General features: G+C 39.8%; 2 protein-coding genes across 8 annotated transcripts in view; one reads left to right on the top strand and one right to left on the bottom strand.

Annotated features, from left to right (window-relative positions):
• The window catches only part of LOC149315033 (uncharacterized), a 70315-nt gene extending 62294 nt beyond the window's left edge, over positions 1-8021 (bottom strand). For 3 of the 5 annotated variants that reach the window (XR_016281016.1, XR_016281017.1, XR_016281015.1), the window contains exons 1-2: positions 7719-8021; positions 4657-4730 (exon numbers count right to left, since the gene is read on the bottom strand). Coding sequence is in view for 1 of the 5 variants with exons in the window: in XM_089522375.1 (XP_089378501.1) it covers positions 465-593; positions 4657-4711 (184 nt within the window). In the remaining 4 variants the exon portion in view is untranslated. Of the gene's footprint in view, positions 1-464; positions 594-4656; positions 4731-7718 lie in introns of all 5 variants that reach the window. The other 2 variants (XR_016281014.1, XM_089522375.1) reach the window with 1 other exon arrangement.
• Positions 1-19196, top strand: part of FOXN3 (forkhead box N3) — a 170432-nt gene that overhangs the window by 34844 nt on the left and 116392 nt on the right. For all 3 annotated transcript variants that reach the window (XM_089522374.1, XM_089522373.1, XM_089522372.1), the window contains exon 3: positions 7000-7136. In XM_089522374.1, the coding sequence (XP_089378500.1) occupies positions 7000-7136 (137 nt within the window). The remainder of the gene's footprint in view (positions 1-6999; positions 7137-19196) is intronic.

The following is a 19196-nucleotide window of genomic DNA, read 5'->3' as shown; positions in this document are numbered from 1 at the left end:
GTTCCAAGGGATCTATTCAGTCCTCTTCACAGTGCCCAAAAGGGGGGACAGAGTGCACCTGATTTTGGACCTCAAATTTCTTTACAAGTTTATCAAAAATAGGCATTTCTTCATGGAAAGCCTTCAGACAATCTAAGAACACATTTTCCAAGGGGATTCTATCAATAAATTTTTCCAAAGCATATGTTCTTATCCTTATCCATGCCTCATCTCGCAGGTACCTTCGTTTCTGTTACCATTATCAGTTCAGGGTTGGCCTTGGGTCCTTGGGTTTTTACCAAGGGAATGATTGTCCCCGTGGCCCACCTAAGGCTACAGAGCATCCATACATTCCTGTATTTGGATGGTGTACTTTTTAAATGTTGCACTCTGATAGGTGTTTGTCAGGCTGTCAGGACTACCCTATCCACTCTTCAGAATCACAAGTTTGTGATCAACATTGAATGGCCCACTGGTGAACTTACCACAAAGATCCATTCTAGCCAAAGAAAAGGAGCCATGCAGCCCCACCATCCAGTGGCAAGATTGTATTTCCTTTTTCTTTGGGGGTCTGATCTTCTCTTTTTCCTGTTTTTTCTTGGCTTTACAAAGAACTGAAGAGGAAGAAGGTAGAGATCAGGATAACGAATCACTCAAATTAACATATGATCCCTTGTCTACCTGGGCAGTGCTTGGAATTAGCCCTTTCCTGGATGGCTCTTTCTCCTTGACTAGAAGGGACTTTCACACTAAGTCCTCCAATGTGCCATAGGAAAGAACTGGCAAATCAACACCTGAGTATTCTTTGCCTAAGAAACTCTTAGGAAAGTCATGTAGTCACCATAATTTGACAAGCGACTTGAAGGCACATACACACATGTTCTCATACAAGGACATGTAAAGCTACACTTTGGCTTTAGCTTTCTAGTGTGTAGTTTTACAGCATACACAACATGAGTTTATAAGTTGTACCTGTTCTTAAAATTCTATCCGTGAAATAGTTTTTGGGACAGCAAATGGATATTGAGCTATTTGAATGGCATCAACTAGCATACATTTTCAAGCTAGATGTGGAGACAAAGGGAGAGGAAGAGCATGTGAGAGGAGTACATAAGAGATATGTATTGTTGCAGTGAGACTTTTTTTTTGTCTCTCTCTCTCTCTTTCTCTCTTAAAAGCACCATCTGGGTATTTCACATTTGTAATATTATTTCTCCAAGCATATGCAACCTGGCAAGAGAAATATATGTAAGATGCCAAGCTGTTAAAACTTGCCAGCTCTAAATTTCAAGAAGCAAAGGAATCATGTAAAGATCTAAACTAACAGGAGAACTTGGCAGACCTGTGAAAAAAAGCCAGGGGAAATGCTTTGTGCCCCTGATATATATGAAGTACATCATATTTGTTGAGGCTGCACAATTTTGCAGTAGACACTTTCTCAGTCACTACCGAGGAGCACATCAGAAATGTTTCCATAGAGATTCAAAATTTTATTTGGACCCTAATAACTGGAATGTGCATCTCAGAGGATACCCCATCATCATGATGCTGAACATGTTTACGTTGTGGTAAATTCCACTGGTGATGATGGAATATATTTTGAATATGTGCTTCATTTGACGTCTTATGGTTTTGACCCCTTTTAGGCTAGTCAGTATAGCTCATCAGTATCCCTCTGTATAAAGTGTCTCATAGCATTGATGTATGGATGAGGGAGACTGTACGTATGCCACCTCAAACTACTTGGAGGAATGTGATTTAATAATAAATGCCATGTATAAATTAATTCTCCACTTCTGTAGCAGCCAGTAGAAATACACGAATGTCCAGTTACATCTATATAAATTCTATGCTAGGGCTCATGATTAAAAGAAGTTGAAATTCTGCTCCCATTTAGTCAATTGAAACTGCGTTCCAAAAAACTGGCCTGTATAAATTATGTAAATTGGATATAAACGTCTCTTATTTTTCAGAATTTAGGTTTTGGTAATTGCACTTAATTAGTTACCACTGTGGCTTCAAGAGGAAAGTGACTGGGCAATTGTAGCATGTGTTTGAAGACACAAGAGTTGGAAAATTTGCTTTTTAAAAAGCTTAATTCCTTGAGATTTTATGCCAGTCACCTTATTGTGTAGCCTCTTACTACTGCTGCATCATTTCTTGAATTGTAAAGGATTTAGTTTTCCTGTTGGTTTTAAGAATATTCAACCAAGGTTTCTGTCCTCAGGTCGCTTTGGCAGATGGGTACTATGTGCAAAATAGTCCTGTGTGGGCTGAGGGAAAAATAGCCACCCTTCCACTAAGAACTCTGCGAAGGTGAAAGAAGTTACATGTCAGATTAAACTCCCTAAATCTCCCAGAGTTCTCACATTTGTGGTTGTGAAAGCATTTTTTTCAAGCCCTGATACAATATCTTGCTTGTAGGATAGGCTTGTACCCAGCTGCCTTTTTATCTTCTTGTTCCCAGTAGAGGAGAACCTCTGCAACTGTAGCTATGAACCTATCAAGGTGAAAACTTTTGAGTAGATTTTGTTTTTCCTGCTTCAGAACAACCTTACTATTGCAGTACTACCAGCTGATGGCAAACCTTAAAACAGATGTACTGATTTAGGTCCAAAACACACTGTAGAAATAATCCACTTTGAGACTGCATTAACTGCCCCAGTTCAGTTCTAGGGAATCCTGGGAATTGTAGTTTGTTGTGGCACCAGAGCTCTCTGGCAGAGAAGGCTAAATGTCTCACAAAACTACAGTTCCCAGGAATTGCTAACATTGAGCCAGGGCAGTGAAAGCAGTCTCAAACTGGATTATTCCTGCAGTGTGTTTTGGATCCTAGTATCAAGTTGTTCATTCTTGGGCATCTAGTTGATTCATGTTACTGGGGAGCAGATGGATACATGCAGTGATGGATTTTGAACCAGGTACCTGAAGGTCAGAACTAAGACATCATATTGCTTGTCGTTGTAGTTGTTTAAAAAAAAAACACTTTAATTTTAAATGTTTTTATCCCAACAATTAAATGAATATATGTTGTCCTTAAAACCTCTGCAACTTTACCTCATTTTCCACACTGATATTGTCATTTTTATTCAGAAACAGAAAGAAGGTTTTCCCTGTATTTTCATGTTTGTAGGTAACTCAATGTATGCATGTGACAAAGCCATCAATTTGTTGTGATGCATTCTAATTGTTGTTTTTACATGAAAACCATGAGGGAAATATGTCATTGCATGCTATATTTTTTTAAGACACATCAAATTTTAAGTGTAAAAATTGGATTTAAAAAGTTGCTGATTTTTATCTCTGCAAGAGTTGTTGCTCCTTTGAGCCTTCAAGTCATTTCCACCTTACAGATGAACATATCGCAGGGTTTTCTTCAAAAGATTTGTTCAGAGGGCGTTTGCCTTATCCTTCCTCGTAGACTGAGAGAGTATGACTTGCCCAGGGTCACCCAATGGGTTTCCATGGCTGAGCAGAGATTCAAACGCTGGTCTTCCAGAGTCTTTACTTGTTCGTTGTGGTTCTTGTGTGCCTTCAAGTTATTTCTAACTTTAGGTGACTCTAAGGCAAACCTTTAATGAGGTTTTCTTGGCAAGATTTGTTCAGAGGAGGTTTGCCATTGCCTTCCTAAATGTGGACTGTGTGGACTAGTAAAAGCTTTGGTTGGCTGTTTGTAAGTTTGTAGCAGGAGCAGAATGGAAATTTATTAAGGCATGTTTTCTTTAGCTAATTATTGAGATCTAATTATAGAATATGGGTAGCTAATCGCCCCAATTGTTGAAAAGAGGTATTTTCAAGGAGCTTGAAACATTCTGTGGGAGATAGAGATGGTCAGGGCGGTGTTAATCCATTCCAAAATCACTTCTTGTTGCCACGGAGACAAATGTAAGCAAACAGCTTTTTCCCCCTTTCTTTTCTTCTCCTGGCTTTTGATTAGAGAGACTATTGACTTCTGACTTTGGAGAATTGGTGGAGTAGCATGCCAAATGTCAGAATATGGAAATTAATCACTAAGTGATTGGTCTGAATTCCACTGATTTGAAAAAGTGAAGAGCTTTTTTGTCTTTCTGAAGAGCCACAGAAGATGCACTTCACAAATGTATCATTAAAAAAAAATCCTGGAGTATTTCACAACTGAAATAATTACGTTATAGCAATAGGTATCTTTGAGCCTGGAACTTTGTTCTTAGTCTTCTGACCACCTTAATTGGAAGCTACTTTGAAATTAAGAAAACTTCCTTTTTAAATGGAAGTTCTGATTATTATGATGTTATTCTTCTGTGACCACTGTGCACACCTCTCCTACACCTCTCCTACTGACTAGGCTGCAAATGATTAGAATACCTTACACACCACCATGTTGGCTGCTTGACTGGAACAGGCAACAAAAAGGTTTTAAAATGTTTCACAGCCTTGTTAAGTTATATTTAAATAAGAACCTTTCATGCCATTTAGAAGAGACTCCTTATTGAGCTTCCTTGAACAGTTCCTTGAATGACTCTCACACCTTTTCAACATTAAAAAGTTATAGTTCATTTTAAATGAAGAACCAAAATGATAGTTCATTTAATAGATCTTTTTAAAATGATTAATGACGATCATTTTGATCCCCCTTCGCTCCCTTTTGTTGCAGACCTCCCACTGTCCTTGTTCATATGCTGTTCAAGGGAAACTTACCTTCTGTGAATGACAAGGGACAGCTGATTTCTGGAACACTCTTCCCCACCTTCATGCCATATGAAGCAACAGTCCTATAAGGAATATGTCTAGAATTAGGAGAATGCATTGTGTAGCTGTTGATGGTAGTGATGCTACAACATGTTAGTGGCTTATGTCTAGCTGGAGCAGTTATACAGCTCCTAGGAAAGTAAAAGGACAATGAAGATTCATCACTCCTTGTCAGAGGTTGGTGAGACTGTTCTTGTCAGTTGTGACAACTGACAAAGTGTTCTTCAAACTCCATAAAAAGGAGGAAGGAAGGGGGAGAAAAGAAGAGAAATATGGCAGCACTTTAAAACTTACTGTTTCACATTTTCATAGGAGCTTTTGTGGATATAAATCCACTTCTTCAGCTGCAGTATAGGCTGAGTCTGCCTTATCCATAATGCCAAAATCTGAAATACTCCAAAATGCAAAAGTGTCCATACGTGTGGTTGAGATACTGACATCTTGCTTTCTGATGGTTCAGTGTATACAAACTTTGCATCATGTACAAACGTATTTAAAAATATATGTATCAAACCACCTTCAGGCTATGTGTATAAGATTTTCATGATTTTCATGTTTAGACTTTGGCCCTGTCTCCAAGATATCTCAGTATATATAAGCAAATACCCCCAAAAATCTAGAATCAAAAACACTTCTGGTAATAAGCATTTTGGATAAGGGACACTCAATCTGTACCAGTTCTGCATCTGAAGAAATCAGTTTATATCCACAAAAGCTGATGTGAAAATTAAAAAAAAAAAACAGTCTTAAAGATGCTGCTTTACTTTTTTTTAATTCTCCACCTCCATCCTTGCTTTTTTCCTTAGCATTCAAGAAACTAACATGGCTATTTCTATGAAAACTCCAAACTCCACACATGCCTTTGCCAAGACCAAGGGGATATTATATGCACACTAAACAGTTACAATACGGCTTTTTTCTTTTTGCCATGGCTCCATCCTCTGGATTTCTGAGATGTAGTTTCATGAAGTATTGAGAAATCATTCTCTCCAGTAGAGAATTCTAGGTACCTCAGCAAGCCACAAATCCAAGGATTTTGTAAAATGGAGCCATGGCATTTAAAGTGGTGTAACTGTGCAGTGTGGCTACAGGACATCAGCATAGACCCTCTGCAGCCAAGTGGTAGCCCTAGAGGGTTGGGGTTTTCAGGATATCCATTGGTCACATACTCCTATTTTTATGGAACCTGTAGTCCTTTCAAACCACACAGTTATAACACTATGGCACCATTTTAACTGCTATGGCTTTGTTCTGTTGAATCCTGGGCTTTGTAGTTTGGTGACACGCTAGAACTCTGGTTGAGAATTCTAAATATTCACCAAAACTGAAATCCCAGGATTCCATAGGATTTTGCCATGGCAATTGAAGTGGAACCATAGTGTCATAATTGTGTAGACCCTTGTGGTAATGGTTTAGTTATGCTCAGTTCTTATTTTTGATTATTCTTCCTATTTTAGCGCCCCCCCCCCCCCCCCCAACAAAATGATGAAACACAGAAGCTTGCCTCTTGGAGACCTCTATTCCTGAAATATGTTATGATGACTAGTTATATAAAACCAGAGCATGGAAACAATTAAAACCATTGGGGCCCAGAAAATAAACAGTAACTTTTTGGCAGAGATTTAAATCTTGCAGACAAGTCACACAGATAATCATATTCTTTTTAGAAATTAAAATTATTGTTCCTCTAAAACAAACTTAGGCCAGAATGTGTCTTTCCTCCAGATTTATTTTTCCATGATTCCTTTTGGAGGTGGAAGTGTTAATAAGGCAGGGGCAAAAGCTGGTTGGTTATGTTTTATGTGGCAGAGTGGTACTAATGCCTTCTGGCTGAAAGATTAGGTCTGCTTTATTTTAAAAATTAGTTGCTAGGAGTTTAAAACCACCCGCCTCTGATTTTGTTTACAACAGCAAGAAGAGAATTAACAGTTTTAGCATCTGTCAGAGGCTTATTTATCTTTCAACTTGGCTAGAGTAATAGGAATCATTTTGATAATTTATTTGGTGTTTGTGTTTGTCAGAGAGAGAAGAGTTTCCAGAAAACTACTAAACTCATCACAGTAACAGCTATTTCTACAATTTTCATACAATCTCACACTGTCCTAATCCCTTCTAAATGTCACAACTGAAATACAGTAGCCCTTAAACTAACATTTGTGGAAAGAAATGAGATTGCTGGTTGTCCAAGAAAATAAAAGTAATATTCTCCTTTCTGACAATTGTAGGAAATGAATGTCATTTTAAAACCCTATCTCTTTTTTTCCCCTTTTTCTTTTTTTGAATTCTTTGCAGAGTATTGGGAAGGGATCTTTATGGTGTATAGACCCAGAATACAGACAAAATCTTATCCAGGCTTTGAAAAAGACTCCCTATCACCCATATTCACATGTCTTCAGCACACCCCCAGCATCTCCTCAGGCATATCAAAGGTAAGAAAACTCGAATATATTATTATATGAGCAATTGCTTTTATCTCTTTTCAATATTTAGCTGGACATATTAAATCAGGAGTGGGCTGGTTTGAGTCTTGTGTACTCTGCCTTAAAAAAAAAAAACCACGAAATTCCTCTTTTTTACCAAGATGAGTTCTTGGGTTTGTTAAAGCTAAGGCATAATCAATTTGTGATAAATGATCCTGTATTTTCAGTCTTACTTAACAGCATAATAGGTGCCTGGCTGTTTAAATCAAGTTTTACTTAGCTTTTTGTGAGTGCCTTACAACCAAACTGCCTCAAAGATTGGAGGTGCTAGAAATGGACAATCATTGACTGGTAGATTGCATGCAAAAGGATTTAGTAGCACCTTTGAGACTAACTGAAAGAAAGAAATTGGTAGTATGAACTTTTATAGACCTCAGCCTATTTCCTCAGATGCATATTTTTGCATCTGTAGGCTGCAGGTTTAACCTTTCTCTGCCCCTGCTCTACAGAAATACAATGCTTGTGAAAAGTGGGGTAGATTCCCAAATCACTGGTGTTCATATCCTTAGCTACATCAACAGTATTTCTTACCATTATTGGCAGAACCCATGTGTTGCTTGTAATCATCAGTCTACATCTCCAGTGCTCCGGTTGTCCTTGCCAAAAATCTCCATTCTTCTGTACGCATGGCAGTAGCTGACTTAAAAAAACAAGAAAACAAGGATTTCCTCTTTTTGCTCATACAAACACACGCACATTTTTCAGAGAACAGGCTATTAGTGAATTTTCTCCTCCAGCTTGGCATGTGGATGATTGCTTTGTCAATGCAGCGATCCAGCCTCATGCAAACCTTTGCTTCCAGATGACTGAATGTGAGTTTTGTTATTGCTGAGGTTTCTTCCTCCTGTTGTGGTTACCTGCTTTGTGAGGCAGGAGTGTATGGTTATGGCAGTTGCTATGGTGCTCTCCTGTTCACCTTCTCAAAAGGCGAACCAGGACTGGTGACTTCAAAGGATCACTGAGAAAAACTGATTAAAGAGGATCTCATTTGGTCCTGTAACTTCTTAAAGCAGGGGCAAAGGGTGCAAGATACACTTGGTTGTTGTCATTGTTGTGTGCCTTTGGCCCTATCATAGGGTTTTCTTGGCAAGTTTCATCAGAAGAGGTTGCCATTGCCATCCTCTGAGGCTGAGAGTGTGTGTCGTCCAGTGAGTTTACAGGACTGAGCAGGGATTACTTCTTAAAGCAGGGGCAAAGGGTGCAAAGTACACTTTGTTGTTGTTGTTGCCATATGCCTTTAACCCAAAGGTGAACCTATCATAAGGTTTTCTTGGCAAGATTCATCAGAAGGGATTGCCATTACCATCCTCTGAGCTAAGTGTGGGTGTCACTTAGTGAGTCTAAATGGTTGAGCTGGGATTCGAACCCTGGCCTCCAGAATCATAGTCCAATGTTAAAAGCACTACACCACATTGATTCAGTTTATAGGATACCAAATCTGCTTTGTTTCAGAGTAACCTTCAGAGAAAGACCTAATTTGTTCCAGTAACTTGGGATCAAGTCACTGTGAGTGTGTGGGTGTTGTGTGCCTTGAAGTCATTTCTGACTTAGAGCGACCCTAAAGACCCTATCATGAGGTTTTCTTGGCAAGATTGGTTCAGAAGAGGTTTACCATTGTCTTCCCCTGAGGCTGAGAGCATGTGACATTCCCAAGGTCACCCAATGTTTCATGGCCAAGTGAGGAATTGAACCCTGATTTCCAGAGGCTCTCTTAATTTATTTAATTTTCCATGGTTTATAAAATAGGAATAAGAGATCCCAGACAGCCAGTGTGTTGTAGTAGTTTGAGCATTTGACTACACCTTTGGAGACCAGCATTCGATTCCCAGCTCAGCCATGGAAACCCACTGGGTGACCTTGGGCAAGTCATACTCTCTCAACCTCAGGGGAAGGCAATGGCAAACCTCCTCTGAATAAATCTTGCCAAGAAACCCCCATTATAGGGTTGCCTTAGGATCGCCAAGAGTCAGAAATGACTTCAAGGCACACAACACACACACACATTATGTTAATTGTGACGGTGACTTGATCCTGAGTTATTGTAACAAATCAGGTCCTTCCCTGATGGTTACTCTGAAACACAGCAGATTTGGTATTTTATAAGCTGAGTCAGTGTGCTGTAATGCTTTGAGCATTTGACTACATGATCCCACTGGGTGACCTTGTGCAAGTCACACTCTCTCAGCCTCAGGGAAGACTTCCTTTGAACAACTCTTGCCAAGAAAACCCCACAACAAGGTTGCCCCATTAGTCAGAAGCAACTCGAAGACACAACAGCAAGAGACATATAAGATGTTGCGCAAAATACATGTTGCATACCGTATATACTCGACTATAAGTCAACCTCATATATAAGTCAAGGGCAGATTCTCGACCAAAAATGATGGCTTTTGATATGTCCCGTGGAACTTAGGTGCATATAATGAAGGATGTAAAAGATGAAGCAAAGGGAAACAATGCCAAAAAACTTACAAAATTCCAGCAGGCATAACTATTTGTGCTCATATGAAAGGCTGGATGGATGAGAGAGTAGAAGGGGGTCAGTGCTTCTGGGACAGATTAAACGCTTGCCTTTCACCGTGTGTGTGTGTGTGTGTGTGAGAGAGAGAGAGAGAGAGAGTTAAAATACTGTACTTACATTGACCCATGGATAAGTCGACTCAGGTTTTTTGAGTCAATGTTTCAACATAAATTCCTAGACTTATACATGAGTATATGCAGTAAGTTACCTCTCTCTGACTGAAAGGACCTTGCTTAGTAGAACCGCAGGATGGTTAGCCATTTTTAATTTGTTTTTGGATTGGCGGTCTAGGGTGCATCCCCCTCATCGTCCCCATCATAACACTTGCATCATCCTGTTATGTTCATGTATGTGTGCATGTGTTTTGAAGGAGCGGCAATATAACAAAGTAGTTTTCCTGCTGGCCGCTTTAATGGCTTGTTTCGTGCATCTCTGCTGAGCCTGGCGTTCCGTCACATGGCCCAGACAATCAATCTTCAGGCAGAGATTGGGAGGAACAGCTGGGCTTTTGCGGGAGACGGCTGTACGTCTGCCCTTGCTAGGCGATTAGCGTGATGGTAACCGTGGCAACCAGAACGTCTCCATGGCAACGCATAGCTGAGACAGGTGCAGTTGCATCACAAGGCTGTTTGTTGCCTGGCAAAAGGACAGGCCATTAGTACCGAGGCATATGCCGTTGCCACGGCAACGGATAACCCCGCGTAGCAACTACAGTGGGATGGAAGCATTTTACCTTCCTAATTTTATTTTTATTTTTAAAAAATTAAAAATGAAGAGGGGTATTCTACCTGTGTCTTTTTAAAAAATGTATATCAACAGTGTGGAAACCCTTGATACAAGGGCATTTGACGTCAGAAAGTATACAAATAGGCCGTTGTGCTGTATCACAGTGGCCTGAAAGATATAAAAGAAAAGCTCATAAGGAGTTAGCAGTAGTTGCAGTAATTGCATCCGAGGTTAAACTGCCTGCTTTATTCTCCCACACATCTCAGTTAATCCAGTAATCAGGGTGCTTTGATTGTTATTGTTTCAGTTTTCACTTCTGACGGGGCCATTAAGCACAGTGAGGTAGGTATTGTGTGGCAGCAGTGGCAGCTCCCCATCTGTTCTTCCAGAGGCCTCCTCTCTTGGAGGACAGAAATATAAGCACCACCTATCCTGATCTGCATTCCTTAAACTAGCCTTGCATAGATACAGGATAGGGGACATCTAGTTTGACAACAGTACATGTGAAAGGGATCTTGGAGTCCTAGTAGACCACAAGTTGAACATGAGTCAACAGTGTGATGCAGCAGCTAAAAAGGCCAATGTGATTCTAGGTTGTATCAATAGAAGTTTAGTGTTGTATTGTGCAGCAGCAGTGGCAGCTCCCCATCATGATAGCCTCCTAGATCCTTTTCACATGTACGGTTGACAAGCCAGGTGTTCTCCCAGAGGCCCCATGGCCGGACTTCTCTGTTGGAGGACAGAAACATAAGCACCACACATCCTGGCCTGCATTCCTTAAACTAGCCTTGCACAGATATAGTATGGTGGACACCTGACATGACAACCATACATGTGAAAGGGATCTAGGAAGCTATCGAGATGGATAAACTGGCAAAAATTATTGAAGGAGAATCTAACGAAACGTACGAACGAGGATGGCTAAAATTCCTAAATTACTGCGAAAAATACCTGGGGCTGTGAAAATCAGGTAAACCGATATAGAATACAAATAAACCAACCTTAACATGACATAACTTCTTAAGAAACTATTATGAATCAAGGAAATTTGAAGAACCATTAGATCATAAATTATGCGATGTAGAATAAAGAAAATAATTATTTTGTACCACCTGGATAGCGTAAGAGGAAGGAAAGGGGCTTCATTTTATGGTTAGGACTATGCATTTATAGGTTACAATAAGTAAATTAGTTCATATTTTGATGTAGATAAAGCCTACAAGGGGAATAGATGGGAAGGAAATGAGGAAAATAATTTTGTATTTCCTTAACTTGAAATAAAGTATTATTTAAAAGAAAAAAAAGAAAGGGATCTAGGAGTCTTAGTAGACCACAGGTTGAAGATGAGTCAATGGTGTGATGCGGCAACTAAAAAGGCCAATGTGATTCTAGGTTGCATCAATAGAAGTACATATAGTATTGTATTGTGTGGCAGCAGTGGCAGCTCCCCATCTATTCTTCCAGATCACCACCACCCCGCCATCCCCTTCTCTTGGAGGGTAGAAACATAAACACCACATATCCTGGCTGGCATTCCTTTAACTAGCCTGCTTCATTCTCTGTGTGTGTAGCACCCTGTCCTACTGTCAGTGTTGAAGTAAGGTTCTGCATCTAGAATGGGAGAGGTAGCCGTCTTTTCCATTTTCTCAGGCAGCAGAGAAAAGGGTGGCGGGGTAGTCAGAGGCCACAAAAACATTCTTAGGGTCACAATTTGCCTGTGCCCACATTAAACTCATTGTGATGGGGTTCCACTGATGGATATTTAAATGTCCAAGCTCAGCTGGATAGAATATTTTTTATTTTAAAATCTTTAAAGGTTTAGTCTCTGTATGTTTGAGGCCATCTGTTGTCCCGTGAATTCTCTAGTGTGTCTTTTCTTGTGTTGCTGACTGTTGCTCCCTGTGTCACCTCAGCTGATACTGTCTCTAGTCTGAACAGAGCATCTAAAAAGAAGGGCATGCAGCTCTTCAAAATTAATAATAAATAGGTTTCAAAGAGTGATTTGACTGGCCATAGTGGAACTAAGGGCACTTTGCCTATGCTTTTTTTTAAATAAATCCAGTCCATAGCATCTGTGTTGGAAAAGGATCTTTAGCAACAGATCTGGAGGAGGCACTGCCAATCCTAGGTACCGGTACTGTATTAAATTGTATAATCCAATTTAATATGAAATGACACCTTTCTTTCTTTGAATCATGTTGTTCCTTTAGTTCCTTATGACCAGAAAATTGAAAAATTAAAATTAGATTTTGGTCAGGTCTGAAGTAATGACAGTTTCCTCACTGTGTCAGTAACTGGTTCAATTAGTTTGGATCAGTTGGGAATCAAGTTAGAAGTCACTACCAACTCTGTGCAAACCAGGTTTAGGAGTGAAGCTTTCTCACTATAGAAAATAAAATTTCCACTTTAGACATTGAATTTGCAAATTAAGAAAGATAGTATTATCATCCATGGCTGTTGGGAGCTGGACACATGTCATAACTGGATCTTGTGTGTTTCATGTTCTGTGTTTTCTTTGACTTATAAACCCCACATCTACATACCTACTAACTTAAGTGAAGTGTATTTTCACTTCACTTAAGTATCTTCATGTACCTCCCGAAATGGACTCTAGTTCACACACTTGTGCTACAGTAAATTTATTAGTTTTTAGCTACAGGTCTCTTTATAAAGTTTAAAATTGTGTAGAACATAGCTAGATCTTCAGATGCTAAAGTATATAGAATATATGTCTGATGAAGTATACTCTAAGCTCTGAAAAGTTATGCCATAGTCTTTATGGTGCTACAAGACTTTGTGTATAGAGGTACCTCACCCTCATCAGAATGTGAATTGCATTAAAAATAGTGTAGGAGTGAAATAGCTAATTTCTTTTTTTTACCTGAATAGGAATGACTGTGATGGTTTTTTTAGTTCTGCTATGCCCTTGGGATAAATGAAAGTTGTTTGGTTAGCATAAAAAACTGTCCAGTTCTAACATCAGTGTATGAAGTGCTATTGTTACATGAAGTGCTATTATTGTAAATTGACAGGTATTCAAAACTCATCTTGGTAACATCGTGGACATACGATGTGGATGAAACAAACCATTTCTCTAAGTTGCTGCATTTTTCTACAACTCCTACACATTTCTGTACTACTTTGAATTGGAGTTGTATCTGGCTAATATTGGATCCAAAACCAAGAAGATACTGTTTGTTAATCTATTTTGAAAAATAGCTACTTTTAATTTTCTTTGAATTTGTGATGGATAAAGTACAGTATGTCTTTAAAATATAAAGAAGAAACATTTTTTCCTTCCCTTGTTTGGAAAAGTTAAACCAACTATTAGCATTGTTTAAAATGCCAGTTAAACTATTTGGAGCATTAGATTACCTCCTGAGTACAAACAAGCCCATTTTGTTTCATGTTTACCGAGACTACTAATACTTGTAGGGTTGTATAAAGGCTTTACACCATTTGTTGTTTCCTCAATTGCTGGCAATCTCTTCTCAAATCATGGGTTTCTTGATTTATATAATAGTATGTAAGTATATCTGAGAAACAATAATTGTGTTCAGATTGCCTTTTGCTAAAAGCTTGTACAGCTACCTTTGGGGATGTGGGGATGGAATCACCCATGGAAGAGCAGATTCCTACTTCCAAGTCAGCATTCTGTAAGAAGTTGCAAAATGAAGCTTTGGTTTCAAGTGTTCAGATGCTATCTTCAAAGAAAAGTTGCATAGCAGCATTCCATTGCATTCTTCCCAAATGCTGCAAGACTGAAGGATTTGGCTGTGAAACTCAGTGACTGAAATTAATAAACTACATGCAGATGACTTTAATTCTTCCAATATTAAGATGCCTCTAGGGGGCTGGATTAACAGAAGGAATTACAAGGTTTATACGGCTCGGCTGGCAGGATCCCGCAGAGGCAAATTGACCCACTGTTCGTGTCTTTCAAACCTTGCAGGGAAACAAATGTATTGAATTTAGACACAAAATGTTTCAGAGCTCATTCTCTTGAATGTTGTAGTTACTGGGCTTGCATTCTCTTGCAGCCTGGCATGGCATCCAGGAAGAGTATTAGCTAGAGCATGGAAACTATAGAATCATAGAGTTGGAAGAGACCACAAGGGCCATCCAGTCCAACCCCTTGCCATGCAGGAATTCTCAGTCAAAGCATCCCCGACGGATGGCCATCCCACCTCTGTTTAAAGACCTCCAAGGAAGGAGACTCCACCAACATAATTTTTTCAAACTCTGGTACTGAGACCAGAAACATAAGAAACTGAATTAGAACAGGTCAAACCACTGCTCCATTTAATTCTGCCTCATTTACCTATTGGTTTTGCAGGAAGTGTTTCAGCTCACACTTTCCCGGTGCTATCTGTAGATGCCAAGGATTGAACCTTGGGCCTTCTACATGCAAAGTATTTTACCTCTACTTGGTTTCTGGTGCATGGAGAGTATTGTCTCTTGTTCCAAGTGTCTTCTTGATGCTGCTGTATTTAATGTTAAAAAGACTGTGTAAAGAGCCATATTCACCCATATGAGCCTGCCCAGCCTTTGATATCTTCAGGGGGAGGCTTTCTCTTAGTGCTATCACCCCCAAAGGCACATTTATTCAGGCAGGCCTTGGGCAGTTAGGCTGCGTTGCTCTGAAAGGTACAGTTAATCTAAGTAGATGCTGCCTTTTGGTTTCACTTTGCTTTAATTTTTTGTTACTGTCACTGAAAGCTCTTTGCTTTAATGTTTTGTTCTTTGAACTGCTAAAGCATTATCCATTTCATTGTAAGCTGCCTTGAATCCCATTTGTTGGGAGAAAAGCAGAGTGAAAATCAAGTAAAATCAATAAATAACAACAATCATAATTTTATTGAATTCCTTTGCTGTTTTTCTTCTTTTCTATTGTGCTGAACCATTTGTGTTCCTATAAAATTAAATGCAAAGTATCAAGAACAGAAGTGGGAAGTGGGAAAGGAGGGGGCTTGATTAAAAACCTGAACACTGTGAATAGTCTTCACTTGCCAGAGAGAATGGAAATAACTCAACAAAATCATAGGGAGGAAATTCAGTTTATAGCAGGGGTTGGAAATGTGTGGCCCTCCATATGATATTGGACTACAAATTCAGCAGCTCTAGTGAACATAGCCAATGAAGAGAGAGAAAGGCTGGAAGTTGCTGTTCTCAACATCTGGTGAGCCCTGCGATTCTCACTGTTAATCTATACAGGTTGAAAACTGGAAAAAGGGAAACTTTGGCCCATTACAGACGGGCTAAAAAGTACGCGCAGAGCGCGTACTAGGGTTAGGACGGGGCGGTGCTTCCGCACCCCCCTAACAATTGATATCATTGCTAAAGTCAGCACAGCATGCATTTGCTTTTCTTTGCTTTTCTAGCACATTCCCTTCTGGGAAATGAGCCTATTTACACTGGGTCAGAATGTATCCCATAGTATCTACTGTATACCCTTTCTATAAAAATGTTTGTAGAGCTAAAGTAAACTTACTGAGCAACTAGCTAACTTATCACTTTGCATCTTACTAGTGGCCCAACAAGCATTGTCATTCCACAGAGCCAATACAAGCAAGAACAAAAACCTGCTTATACTTAAGAAGAGAGAAATAGCATTTCTTTGAAGCTTTCAGAAAATTGCATTGTACATCACAATTCATAATACAGGTATAAATCAAATAAGCATAGGCAGTATGTAAATGTTTGTATGCAGTACACTCTTCTTATATTGGGTTAAGATAATGATGATAACTGAAAAAAGATACAAAGGCGCGGTACATACTGCCCCTTTTATCTCCGGGTTGGGGGCAGGGCAGCCTCACCAGCAACCCTGTGGCCCCAATCTGGAATTTTTCCAGACCACAGAAAATGCTGGTTCTCCATGGTGCGGAAAAGGGGTATCCTTGGGGCTTCATGCCCCTGGAGACCCCGGGAGCCAGAACCATGGGAGAAAGGGGCCGCCCAGCCCATTTCTCCCCGGCATCGTTCCCGCAGCCGTTTGGTTGCTGTGGGAATGATGCATTTCATAGCTCCTTGCCGCGCCACAGCCAGGCTGCCATAAGCGACCTGGGGCGGCATGGAGACATCACACACGTGCCACGCCGTTTGGACGCGGCGTGTGCTTGACATCATCATGGCAGGCCCCGTATGGATGGGAGGCTGCCATGATGACGTCATGTACTAGGGTTGCAGGACATGCAGAAGCTCCACCCCCATGCAATCCTACTACGTGGCTAGGCCAGCACAAAGTGCCAGTCTGGACCAAGCCCAAGGTATTCTGCTGGTCCAGCCTACTGTGAATTCAGTGGTATTCTTTTGCAAAACAAGACAACATAAAAAGATTGATTGACAGCTTTTTAAAATCCCCCCCCCCCCCCGAATGTTGAAAGGTCTGATATAAAATGAAAACAATTGGGAAGAAACAAGAAAAAAAAAGAAAACAATCTTGAGCACTAATTCTTAGTCACAATGTAACACTATCCCACACTCCCACTCCCCCACAGAACAGATGAAACTGGTTGCTCCCACTTCAGAAACAGGCCTTAGATGCAAGGAGTGTGCCTTGTGTGTCAGCTTTTATGGAAGGGAATAGTGAGGCTAGGAACTATGGACTTACAGGGCAATGATTTGTGTTTTTTAAGCCTTGTGGAAGCTGGAAGCTGCTGACATTTTGATGATTCCCACCATAGCAGAGAAGGCCATTCTTTCAAGGAAAGGCCATTCCAATTAGGACTTTTTACTGAAGAAGAAAGTCAAACTTGTGGAGTGGAGACAGGAATAAGGTGGGTATTTATAAAAATGAAGACATGATCAGGATAGATAGAGAAATGCCAGTACTCTATATTTCATCAATGCCCTGAGTCCTCCCAGCTACTGTGGTTACCGGCTGTGCTCACTGAGTTTCTGGAAGTTGTCAAAATAAGTAACGTCTTTAAGCACTGAACTAGCATTTTAAGAAACTTGCCTGAGTGTTGCTTTAATCAGGTAATTGCATCCTTTTGGCTTTTTAAAGCAAGTTTCTATTCCTGACTGGCTACAAATTCTGTGCTGTTCCTATGAAATAGATATATCTTTTAGTGTGTGTCTGTCTGTCTATTTGTGCATATAGTTCTTTTGCACAGAAATGACATGTTTGCAGGCAAATCTATTTTATGTGAAATTGTGCTCCTGCCATGTGAAATTGTTGGCTCCTGCAGATAGCTTTTGAAATATCCATTAACAATCATAGTGATTCTGTAGAAGAGTGAGCAGTATTATGTTTCAGAAATGTTTCTTTTTCAAAATTGGATTTGAAAATAAGAAGCCAGTTAGCACTACGTTTAATACTTAAGTGTCTTGAAAATCAGCATCTGGGAATGCCTTATTTGGATCACTGATACCCAAACCTTGTGGTTGTGACAATTTTACTTAGCAAAATACTTTCAAGTCTACAGAAAGAGACACTGGTTTAGATGATGCTGTTCATAATTCACAAGCGGCTATAGTTTTTAGCCTCTGCCTTTGTACCATTTATTAAATTTTTAGACTGAAGACATTAGTCTCAAAATGCTGTTTTGGTGGCATCTATAAAATTAGGGGGTTGTGTCTGTGACATTTGCCTTGCTTGAAATATTGCTGTGGGACTGATATTCTTAGAATATCCCCCAAGATCATATAGTAACTAGTGTGTTTTGAAGAAACAAATGGTTCTGTTTTTCCCCTTCAAAACCCTAATATACAAAGAAGAAAATGATAAACTCATGCATTTGCTTCTTTTTATTTACACCCCCACTGTGGTGATAGGGGGAATGAGTGCTCAAGGCAGTTGCAATCCATTAAAAAAGTAAAAGAGGTCATTGAAGGGTTTACAAGACTACATTTATTTTGTTTAAAATTGCAGAAGTTGATGGAAGCAGAGGATAAATTGACAAATACGGTGGAAGAAAAATCTGCTGAAAGCAGCAGTCCATCTCTACTTCCTCTCGAATGTATTTTGATATAAGAGTGTCAGTCTTAATTGGTTTTGGGGTGAAGAAACTTCACGGGTCAATAAACATGGCTACCCAGAATCCTGTAGAGAGCTGATGTTTGGACCACAGTCTAGCCAGGCTAGTTGGGTGCTTCTGGTCCAAAAACATAACTTTTACAAGCCCTAATCCACCATGTCACTCTATGTCAAGAATGGAGGTGCAAAACATTCTTTTCTGCCTTTCTTTGCCTCTTAAAGTCCTTAATTGACAGTGAGGCATGTTTGTATAAAATCTTGGTGCACAAGCTATGAAACTCTTAAAAACAGAACTTTTTAAACTGATCATTATTATACCACAACCCAATCCCAGCCTCAAAGGGTCATTACGTCTGGGAATTTATGAGCACCTGAACAATGTAGAAAAGCAAGAGGGAAGGGAAGAAGGGGGAAAGGGTGGAAATGGCAGGGGACTGAAGTTCTGGCACCAATTAGTTTTGAGATTACTGAAAGAGGATTGCAATTTCAAGGCCAAAAAGAGTAGGGAGTGGAATAAAAGGGATTTGAAATGAGATTATGGGACATAAAAGTGCCTTTCTTTTGTTAAGGAAATAATTCAACAGTTTTGTCCCAAGCTGCTGCAACAATCCTGTTTAGAAAAGTTTTAAGTGTGAGATCAGTGTCCTGCTGCTTGATGATGCAGCTGATCCTGCTTTGGGCTGTGGGGTGTATTTCAGTAAAAACTCAACACTTTTCCTTTTCTTCTAGTAAGTAGGCAAACTAAATGTTTAAAAGCTAATGTAAAAACCTTTGGTGTTCT

The sequence above is a fragment of the Sceloporus occidentalis genome, unplaced genomic scaffold (assembly GCF_023333645.1).
Source record: "Sceloporus occidentalis isolate IW3139 unplaced genomic scaffold, rSceOcc1.0.p SCAF_4, whole genome shotgun sequence".
Classification (NCBI taxonomy): Eukaryota; Metazoa; Chordata; class Lepidosauria; order Squamata; family Phrynosomatidae; genus Sceloporus; species Sceloporus occidentalis.
The sequence above is the reverse complement of the archived record's forward strand: the minus strand, read 5'-3'. Positions and strand labels throughout refer to the sequence as shown.